This window comes from Egretta garzetta, unplaced genomic scaffold (genome assembly GCF_000687185.1).
Source record: "Egretta garzetta isolate BGI_Z169 unplaced genomic scaffold, ASM68718v1 scaffold217, whole genome shotgun sequence".
In the NCBI taxonomy this organism is placed as follows: Eukaryota; Metazoa; Chordata; class Aves; order Pelecaniformes; family Ardeidae; genus Egretta; species Egretta garzetta.
In genome coordinates this window covers 1,464,430-1,475,943 of record NW_009260395.1, presented here as the reverse complement: position 1 = coordinate 1,475,943, position 11,514 = coordinate 1,464,430, and the positions used below count along the sequence as shown (strand labels likewise).

Sequence of the window (11,514 nt, the reverse complement as noted above, 5' to 3'; positions counted from 1 at the left end):
AAAGCAATGAAAACTTAAACACTTTAGGAGTCCAAACAATACTTTATATCCATTCATTTGCCAGGCCTATGAATCCAAATACAAACTGTTTACTATTTCAACAGCTTTTCCTTTTCCTAACTGGGATTTACCTAACTTTAATTTGCAAAATTTATGGGGTTTTCTTAATAAATAATTTCTACGTATTAATTTGGCTGTCAAATGAGATTTCTCTAATTTCTGTAATTTCTGGAAATTTCATTTTGGTATCAATAGTAAGTAAGTGTCATATTTGCCCTTCCTTGTGAGGAAAAAAGAATATACGTGCACTAAACTCTAATCCATTCTACAGCCTATTCAAGCTGTTATATAGTGTACTGCAAAGCATCTGAAAACAAAATGATGTATTTGAGCAAGTCATCTATTTATCAGACATTTCTATCGACTGCGTGTAGTGAGAAGACACGGTAGTTGTTTAATATATCATCAAGATAGACAATGTTTGAATGTACATGTTAATCTACATTTTTAGGAATTACAAGTAAGACAACTATGTGCACAGTACTTTAAAATGCAGTGAACTTCTCATCTAGTTGCATTGACAGTACCAGCTCCTTACCCAGTTGAATCTGGTTAAAAGCTCTATTCCCAGTGTAACAGATGTGACACTACAGGTACAACATTTGACAGCAGAGATCATTAAGGCTCTGTTGTGATGATTGTTTATTTCTCTGTGCATACCTCTCCTCCACTCCCCTCTCCTCCCAGTCCCTTCCCCTCCAACACACCTGATTTTTTTCATACAGAATGAAAAGCTCATTGGCTTCAGAGTATTCAGGAAGAAAAGTTTTACAATAAAAGATTTTGACCTGGAAGTAATGAAATGTGTAATGAAATGTAGATTCATAGTAATAGCAATACCTGGTACTTATAAAGCTGTATTAATTTTTTTTTTTTTTTTTGGTATGGCAGAAGAAACCAGTATCCACATCCCATGGTGCCAAACACTCTACAACAGGTAGCACATAGAGAAAAGAGTCCAGACTGAAGATCATACAGTCAGATCAGGTCTCAGCAGTCTTTGTGAATTTGAGGAAGAACGATCATCACTATTTTTGACATACAGACGGTGAGGCACAGAAAACGTAAATGCCTTGCTCAGAAACACACAGTGAACCAGTGGTAGACTTTCAGTCTGTTTACTCCCCAGCCACCGATTTATTTGTTGGCCCATTCCGTCCTCTTAAAGAACTAAGAGAAGATCTTCTGAGATACACAACATGGGCCTAGGATCGTAGGGGAATCAGTGTCAAATGCACACAGGCTGATTCTGCACTACCTTTTGGCATCTGTAGTCACTTACGTTTACGTAAAGAGGGCCTAAAATGCCCTCAAATCAAAATTGATTTGGTGTAAACAACTAATATATATAGTTTAATAGAGAATCAGGCTCACAGCAATTACTTTTGGCATGCTGAGACTAGAATTAACTAACTGTTTTAATTGCTAATGAATTAAGGCTGATTCCTGTTTATATTAAGGCCTCTGTATCCTTCTATGACAGTGTAACTGTGCCTCAGTGCAAGTGAGACTCAGGCTATTGAAAAAACTAACAGTTCCCTTTGAAGTCAATCATTTTAGTGGCCCTAAATGAATAAAATAACTGGAACCAAACAACCTGTTTCTGTACTATGGAATATTTACAAAAGGATTGTAAAAGCACCTAAAAGTAACCCAAGGGAAAACCAATTATATGTTTGTTGAAGAAAAAAGTTAGATTAGATACACTTGTTGCCTAATCTTGAAAATGGAGAACTGTAACACTGTAACACACCTTTATATGAAGATAACTGTCTTGATGTTCGGTGGTTATAAGTATGCCCAGATACCTTGTAGATGCTTATCAACTCTGGAGATCGAGTTATCTTGTTACACTACTACAATGAAATAGAAGTAGACTTATTTGGTATTTAAGTGCTAGACATGTAGGGCACAGTTTGCATAAAGCTAGTGTGTGTTATATTCGGAGGAGCAGGAAGATGACCTCAAGCTCAGTAAAATGCTACATGATCACAGGTTTCTCCTATTATTATTGTTATTAAAAGCTATTATGTGTTGCTGTCTTACGATAGGGGTTCTCCACCTTTGCTCTCCATAGCCAAGCATTATTTTAGAAATTCTCTCCTCTCCAAACACTCTGTTCCTAACAGTTTTGCATTGAAAACCTTCATTTTTTAGTTAACAGTTTAACATTTCCTGGCTGAGAATAAAACAATCCTTGCTCTATTCAAATTTAAGGCCTGCGTCCCCATGGGTTGCAGCGCTTTTTAATTTATTTTTACTTCTAGTTAGAAGTAGATTTATTTTTTAAAGCTAATATGGAATTTATTTGTGTAAATTAACATAATTCCCTAGGCATCTGTGTGGCTATAATTACCCAGCTGAGGATCTGTCCTCCAAAATCTAACTCCAGTGGTTGGGAAATCTGTTTTGTATACAAGTCAAATAACAGCTGGATAATATGTGATGTTACATTTCGTTTCATTGGCAATTCAGAAAATATTTAATAATAAATTTCATTGCTTCTATTCCCATTTTCATATACAAATAAATGATCTTTTCTAAAACATTCTTTTTCTTTAGTAAGGCTTGTGTTCATAGTCATATCAAAAGTGTTTGCTATTGGAGCAATCTTTCAGCTTGCTTTCTTTAGAGTTGTCTTTATTATGAAATTCTACAGCATTCTAAACTTTAATGGTCATTAGCAACCCTGCACTTGAGTAAAGAATCACATTAAAAAAGTATAAGGTATATTTTCTTGTCCAAAATGAAGGCAGGATGAACAAAAGTAATGAGCTCATCTGATCCTCACCTAGCAAGCCTTGATTTTAAACAGTATTCAAAATACAAAGCCCAAGAGAGGATGTTGTCACGATGATTATTGCGCTTTCTCAGTGTCTTGCTATTGGATTAGTTTTTCCTTTAGCAATACATAATTTCTTTTCCTGAAGACCACACAAAGTTATTGTACTAAGAAAAGAAAAAAAGCACTTAAAGTTTTATGAAGTTATGACCTAGACAGAAGGACACAAAACCAAATTACCATTCTATGATTCAGCTATGTCATGATCTAATATTCTTTCAAAATTATTGTTCTGTTATTTAGGTTGGCATCATCTTCTGAACACCTGATGTGCTCTTTGGCATGCTACAAATTCAGCAGATGCACTGTCTTCTGGGCTTCACAGCTTCTTCTGATGAGTGTACAACATTTGGAACAAAGCCGCTCTTGACACCTTCCCATCCATCTTGTATTGAGATTTCTCCTTTTTTTACAAGTTCATAGATGTCTCGTGTAAGAATGGTAAAGGACTCTTCAACATTCGTGGCATCTTTTGCTGAAGTTTCTATATATTTCATACCACAGTCAGACGACAGTTTTTCAGCTTCTTCTCTTGTAACCTCACGCTGTGACACTAAGTCACATTTATGTCCTACTAACAGGAACACAATCTGAAAGGGCTGCACGTGCAGTTTTGCTTCTTCTAGCCAGTCTTTCACATGTTCGAAAGATCGTCGATTCGTGATGTCAAACACTAGTAAGCCACCCACAGAATTGCGATAATAAGAGCGTGTTATTGATCTGTGAAGGGAAAAGAAAAAGACAAAGGAAAATTAAAATACATTTTCTCTTTATTTATAAATAGATTACTTTTCCATGTGTTTTTTTTAAAAACTAATTGGAATGTATTTATTTACCTTCTACACACAAAAATGTTGCTTTTTCTTTTTTTTTCTTACATTCAGAAGTCACTTTCTAAACATTCTTGAAGTCAGCATCTCTAGTGCACATTTTGAATGCTGAATTATTCTGCAAAGTACTCTTTATTAGCAAACTGTGGCACATGTTCACAGAATTAAATATATATTTTATATATATAATGACAAATATATATTTATTTGTCAAATACTTCTTGGTGTTAAAGTCTGAGTCCCTCCGTTTCATACAAAAATGCACTTCGCTTTGTTCTAATTGGTTATTTCGAAGTGAAACGTGTAGGCAGATGTCGAGAAACCCGGAGCCTAAGCTTGCCAATGTACAAGCGTATCCTTTTGTATTCCTCACAGAAAAATTCTTTGATAGAACCGTTTGTACAGATAATCATAATTCTTTGCGCTTGCAGAAGTCAACAGGTAACAGAATAAGAAAGGAAACTCCTAAAACCAAAACTGTCCAAAAGTAACTGGGCTGGGCAAACACAGACTTGGGACTTCATTGGCAGGGAACACTTCTACCTCCAGCATCTTTCTCACACGGAAGATCAAAAGCTCTTTATAATTGCATTTACTCCTTTTTGGCATGAAACTTCCAGGACTGGCAACAGATATTTTCTACTTTTGAGCCCTCTACGTTCCAGAGCATTCACTGGAAGGAATTTTGGAAGAAGGAAAAAACCTTCCTCTGGGTGAAATATGTTCATATGCTCTAGAAGAAGAAACAATGTGTGTTAGAATGCAGAGAGAGAGAAAGATACAGGGGTTAAAAAAATGATTGTAAGTCATGAGCAACAGGGGAGGATGGAGAAGGTGAAAAGAGACATTTTAAAGGAAGTGACAGCCTACCAAGGAGTGGACACAAGCACTTGTTATTAGCACAAATATATAGCTAGTGTATATATAAATATTGTCCAGGTGAAATGAGATGCATGATCTTTATTAACAGTCATTATCTGAAATGATAATTTAGCCAAGAATTAATTCCATTTTATCTTATGAAGAGGATGCAGCCTCAAAACTTTTGGAATCAGGATGAACTGTATACAGTTTCCATAACAGTAGCTCCCTCTGATTTTCAGTTCATTGCTTCTCAGACAGTGTTTTATAACAATTTGAACATAGAGGTATAATTAGCAGCAGTAGCCATATTACAGACAGGTAAGTGCATGGCTAGATAAGGCTTAGGTTTCTTGGCATATCTAAATTCATTTAGCCACAGCAAACAGCATTTGAAATGGTTTTATTTAGATATCAGGGAGGCATTGTTTGTCCTAATGTTTAGAAAGATCTATGTTCCCAGCAATAGAGCCCATGGAGTGTTTCCCTGAACAGTTCGAATGTGAAGACAATAGGCTCTTACCCCGAGATTAATTCAAATAGCCTGGATGTGAAAAATGGCACACGGTTTTGCAAAATTATTTAAGACCATAAATGAAGGGTGTCACATTTTGTGAAGAATTAAATAAAGGTGCCATAAAGATCTGTTTCAGGTTTTCTTAAGCGTTTTTTTTGCTGCTCTAGCAGCTGCAAACACAAATGAGTACATTAAAATAATTCAAGCAGTTCTAGAAAGAGCGGAAGCGGGTGAGCGGAACCTCATGAGGTTCAACAAGGCCAAGTGCAAGGTCCTGCACCTGGGTTGGGGTAACCCCCAGTATCAATACAGGCTGGGTGGCCAGCAGGTCGAGGGAGGTGATTCTGCCCCTCTACTCAGCTCTGGTGAGACCTCACCTGGAGTACTGCGTCCAGCTCTGGAGCCCTCAGCACAAGAAGGACATGGAACTGTTGGAACGGGTCCAGAGGAGGGCTACAAAAATGATCCGAGGGCTGGAGCACCTCTCCTATGAGGACAGGCTGAGAGAGTTGGGCTTGTTCAGTCTGGAGAAAAGGAGGCTACGGGGAGACCTGATTGCGGCCTTCCAGTACCTAAAGGGGGCCTATAGGAAAGATGGGGAACGTCTTTTTCATAGGGCCAGCTGTGTTAGGACAAGGGGAAATGGTTTTAAACTAGAACAGGGTAGGTTCAGGCTAGAGGTAAGGAAGAAATTTTTTACAATGAGGGTGGTAAAACACTGGAACAGGTTGCCCAGAGAGGTAGTGGAGGCCCCATCCCTGGAAACATTCAAGGCCAGGTTGGATGGGGCTCTGAGCAATCTGATCTAGTTAGCAGTGTCCCTGCTCACTGCAGGGGGGTTGGACTAGATGACCATTAGTGGTCCCTTCCAACCCTAATGATTCTATGATTCTATGATTCTATGACAAAAATGGGATTTGATTTGGAGAAGTGACAGCTAGTATAACCTGTCTTCCTTTAAAAAAAAAAATCTTGAAAACAGTTATGCCAAAGAAATGCATTAGCCAGGGAAGGAAGTAGGTTAGTACTGAAAATGCAGTGCATCATTTACCAAGCATTTCTGTATACAACGATGTTGTATCACGTATCTATGGACTGGAGTACTGAAAAACAGCCCTCCATGTGTCTCTGGGTGCTTATACACGGCAGTCAGCACCCTCACCTGTTGTAACTCACTTCGGTAGGGCTATGCTGATTTGCACTAGCTGATGATCTGAGCCATTGTATTTAATTATGTGTAGGTATTGCCTGTAATGGAGATGATTAAAAAGCATCTGTAACTTTGGGATGAACATCACAAAATCTAGGGGAATATATGGGAGACACAGCAGTTGTTTTTTCTGTATTTTTTGTATGTATAATTTGAAATTGGCTTTCACATTATCAAAAAAAGGTTGATATACTAGAGAGGCTTCAGAAAACAGTAACAAAAGAAAAAAGTAACACAAAGTTTTAAAAATACATATGATACGTACGATATCATGCTGTCTGGTTGTCTAACATCTGAGAAAAGGACAATGTTTGTTAAAATATGGTCTACAAATATTTGAACAGTTTTACTATGAAGGCAAATTATTATTTGCCATTATGTTTTAAAAGAAAGTATTCCTGACAAGTAAGACGAAATTTTGAAGCAGAAAGTTTAGGCCATCAACTGGGAAAATCTTCTGGGCATGTGAATGTGGTAGGCTATTCAACAGTATCTGAAACATCTTACAGATGCAAAATATTTGACTTAAATATGACAATCAGAGTACATTAAGTATTAGACATATTTTTACTAGACAGCTTAGAGTTATTTGGAAAATGAACCGTGTGAAGTGGATGTACTGCTGCTCACTTATGCCCTCTATCACACCTAGAAAGAAAGAGACTAAGATGGTCTGGTAGATCTTCCTGCTTTTGTTTTGGTTTGGTTTTTTCTCTATAAAACTAAGTGCAAGGGCAATTTTTGCCTCTGATTAATATTATCACTAAAATTATAGGAGTTACCCTTATCGCCCTCTACAACTACCTGAAAGGAGGTTGTAGTGAGGTGGGTGTTGGTCTCTTCTCCCAGGTAATGGGCGATAGGACGAGGGGACATGGCCTCAAGTTGCACCAGGTCAGGTTTAGGTTGGCCATTAGGAAAAAATTTCTTCACCAAAAGGATTGTCAAGCATTGGAACGGGCCACCCAGGGAAGCGGTTGAGTCTCCATCCCTGGAGGTATTTAAAAGATGGGTAGATGTGGTGCTTAGGGACATGGTTTAGTGGTGGGATGGCAGGGTTAGGTTAATGGTTGGACTTGATAATCTTAAAGGTCCTTTCCAACCTAAACAATTCTATTCTATTCTACGACTTTTAAGTTCCTTCAACAAGGCTTAGGCAGAACTGTAACACCAACATCTAAAGTTGTGCTCTGCTCAGCTGCGTATCTAACCACGGTGCCTGAACAAGCTCCCTGGGGACCCGAGGGCTCTGCCTCTACAGTGGCTGCGAGCAGCTCCGTGGGGACAGCCCTGCCTTCCCCCGTAGCTCAGATCTGAGCTGGAAACAAACAGTTGCTCCAGGTGAGTGCCCAGAAGGGTTCTGCTTGGGAGGCCTTCCTAAGAGCACGCCAACACCCTCAGATGGGTTCAAGCTCCTCACAAAATGCAGAGGAACTTTCTTTTAGCACAGTGGAGGTACCTATCATTCACACAGATTCCTCATGCACTACTTCAGTGTTCACAGAGCCCACTCAAGGAGTTTTGCTGGGAAGAGGTACAGCTTTATACATGCTTTGCAGGCCATGTCAATGTACTGCATATGTCTTCACTGAAGAGCTTCATGATGAGAGTGCATGGTAGCCAGCAAAAGATAAGGAGGGCTGACAGTAAAAGGCTCTTCATGCTGGTAGACTTGTAGAGCTTGGGAAAGATGTTATGAATGCAAACAGTTTATCTGTATTCCATGGAAGGCTGAGCAAGTCCTGAACAAGAGACTGAGTGAGGCTTAGTAAATAGACAAACCTCATCAGTCTCCAGAAGTCCCTCAAGTTGAAAGTACAGGAGAGCAGAGTACTCAAGGAGAATTCAAAGACTCTATCAGAGACAAGATATCCAAGCATGGGCCATAGCCAAAATCAGGCTGGCCTTTCTTGCGTTCTTTCACAAGCAGGGAATCCACTTACATGATTATACACCCTTCCGTAAGTGCTCCAGGATGAGAATTTAGGATCTGCATTTAACATATTCCCAATTAAAACTAAATACTCATTTCATATAAAGCTTGGCATTTGTAATAAAGGTAAGTGTAGATAAAGGGTTGGAGAAAACCAGTTTTTCCCTATTAGAACATGTTAAAAAGGTAAGACTGGACTAAGTATTAAAAGGCAACCACAACACTTTGGTACTGAATGCTGTAAGGTTCATCCTGATAGTTCTGTATTTGAAATTGCTGGAGGTGAGACAGCTCCTCAAGAAGTTACACGTTGTGATGTACAATAATGATATGTTAGAATGTTTTTCCAAAGGATAACTTTGAAGCCTTTAGTTTTAATTGGGAATATTTGTTAAATGCAGATCCTAAATTCTTTTTGAAATTATGACTTCCCATGTAGAATACGTGTTGGTTCTGCTAATTAATTCTGCCTAAATTAGCATTATGGAAGGGAAAAATACTGTCTAGAACACAAGTCATCCTCGTAGCTTAATCTAAATATTAGGTCAAAGATGTAAGACCTTAATTAATAGTCTCAAGAAAAGTCTTGGTAAGGTGATGGCCACTGAACAGTTGTTTCCGAAAATGAATTAGAAGATGTATTAATCACATCAGACTATGGCTTTAGGGTGACTTTAAATCAGTCACAGTGTTTCTTTCTCATTATGATCTTACTGATCTTTACCAGATGAACCAAATTTTCACTAAAAGCTTCATCTAATTTTGAAGACTTATTTTTATACTATGACTAAAGGCTGCATTGTAATGGTATTAATTATGAAAATACATATTGCTTACTCAAAAAGAAGAATAAGGATAGTGTTTTATTTTCAAGCCCTGTATAGAAATAGAATGTATCTAATATAATAGTCTATCAAAATGTGGGTTCACATTTTGAATTGAGGCATCCCCACAATATTTTTCCCCTGCGTTCTTGACATGAACTCTCAATCTCAGCACCACTACCGAGCACTTTATTGCCTTGGAAGTTTCATGATTTAAGTATATTGCTGGATTTAAATACAAGAAAATTAAATAAACAACAACAAAAAAAAATCACAGCAAAGTAGGCGATGTGAAACACAGCCAAAGCAGCAGATTGCTCTGAATGACAACTAATCTCGAGACAGAAAGAAACCTAGGGTGTACCCCTCATTTACCTTAGCCTGCATTAGGGACCCAAATCCATACTAAGCAAGCCTGCAGGTTCTTGTTCTCCTGAAGTGTTAAAGTTATTGATTATGTTGTTGTCCCTATGGCACCTAGCTCAATGGGAGATTCCGCTTAGTGATGCCTTGCCCCTGTCAAAGTAAACATAGTCAGTAACTGCCCTGTCTGAGCTCAGAATAAGTAAACGTGTCCGGCACCGATGTTTGCAGCTTGCTCACCCTTCTTGTGGAAATGATAAGAATGACTTTATTTGGGAAGTAATGCAAACAGTGCACATTAAAAATGATTTCTAAGACCATGCATGAAATCCAGTTCAAATACAGCATCATCAAGAAACTAGATACATGCAAGAATTTTTCCAAAACGATTTCTCCAAGAAAACAAGTGCTCTCTTTCAAGAGAGTGTGATGGCAGGTGTGTCACACCTTACTTTTCCCCTGGGAATGTCCCTGATGCCTGGGACCAAAAGAAGGTGGTTATTATGCACGCAGGGAACTCCCCAGGGAGCTTTAAAGCCAGGTTTTACCTCCTCTCAAGCACCAGTGCAAGTGAACCAGAGCAGAATGGGGAATCGGAACAGCAAACTGCTTGGCGTTCCACAAAATCAGATTACTTCTTGGAATAATTAGTTCTTCCCTAAGACCATCTTTGCTTGTGATCTGTAGTCTTCTCCATTAGCAGAGAACACAATGTGCAAGATTTTAAGCTGTGGTGTATAACATAGCAAAATATTTATAATTTACTTGAGTAAGGGTAAAACAGCCTATACAATCAACACGCTGATATTTGGTACATCAGCTGACAAGAAACTCTTTGCAGAAAACCAAACACAAATGTTTCAAACTACTTCCTCCAGTTTGTATCTTCTGGGTATTAGAAAAAAACACAGATGTATACTAAAGGTAAATTTAAAAGCAGCTGAATGCATGACTCATCACTGCATATCCCCTGAGCATTCCCAGGTTAAAGGATGGCTATCATTTGATTTAAAATGTATGCAAAACTCTCTGCATTTGCATTCCTTTCAGTCAAGTGCCTTGTCATTGGCCATCCCAGCTATTTGTCAGCAAATTCAAAATAAAGAGATTATACATTCTTAGTCACTTGTTTACAAGTATTTTATGTTCTTTGCTGGAAAGCACAAGGAGAATGAAAAATGCAAAGCGCTTGCCATTCCACTGTTAATTTGTTTGCTAACCCTTCAGAGGCCTGCCTGCAACAATACAAAGTTGTGACTCATGCAAGCCCGGGAAAGTTTTTTTTTGTTTCACTGCAACACTTGTCATTAAAAAAAAAAAAAAAAAAGGGTTGGTGTCCTCTGGTAAGACAGCGAAATCCCACCTCTTCAGCTGAGTGCGAGAATCTGCACAACTGTTGCAGCAGAATACAGGGGACATAAAAGAATCGATTCTGGCCAGTGAAGAGACCCGTTTCAGCCCTGCTGCTGGCATCTCACAAGCGGAACCCCAAACTCAAATCCACACACAACTTGTCTGAAGTGGCAAGCGCTACGGACACAACAGAGCCACGAGGGAGAGTGAATGGCAGCACCAGTTTGTGTGCTGGGGAACGACCATGACTCTCCTGGGGCAGGAAGAGAGGGTAGTTTTGCTACCTCGTTTGTGACAGCGAGGAGGAAGGAGAGGGTTTAATAGTGCAGCATTTGAGCTAGTTTAGCTGCACTATAAATGACAGAGGCACTAGTGAAGGCTCCTGCCAAGCCTCAGTGCAGAGCAGGTGCAGAAGGCAGATAAAACACCAATAAGGGACTGCAGCTGGCTGCCCGGTGGCTTCCAGGCTGCCAAGGCTGCACTGGTGCTCGCAGTGCTGCTGTGCTGGAAGGAGGAAGAGCAGGGAGGTGGCCTGGTCTCTCCAGATTGCATGGGAGGGAGAGTTATGGCAGAGGGAAATACTGCAGGGGAGGATGAGTTCTGAGGTGATGACAAAGTAAGAAATGCGGAGGGAAGCAGGGGGCCTCCTGCTGCAAAGAAGGAAAAAAAATGCAGAGGAGGGATTGCTACCCTAGGTCCAGGACTTCAGGGCGAAGATGGG

At 39.3% G+C, this 11,514-nt stretch overlaps 1 protein-coding gene across 1 annotated transcript in view; it reads right to left on the bottom strand.

Moving 5' to 3' along the window:
* Positions 1-3,195: 3,195 nt before the first annotated feature.
* The window catches only part of RAB39A (RAB39A, member RAS oncogene family), a 20,257-nt gene continuing 11,938 nt past the window's right edge, over positions 3,196-11,514 (bottom strand). Inside the window, exon 2 of the mRNA XM_035898522.1 lies at positions 3,196-3,622. Within this exon, the coding sequence (XP_035754415.1) occupies positions 3,196-3,622 (427 nt within the window). The remainder of the gene's footprint in view (positions 3,623-11,514) is intronic.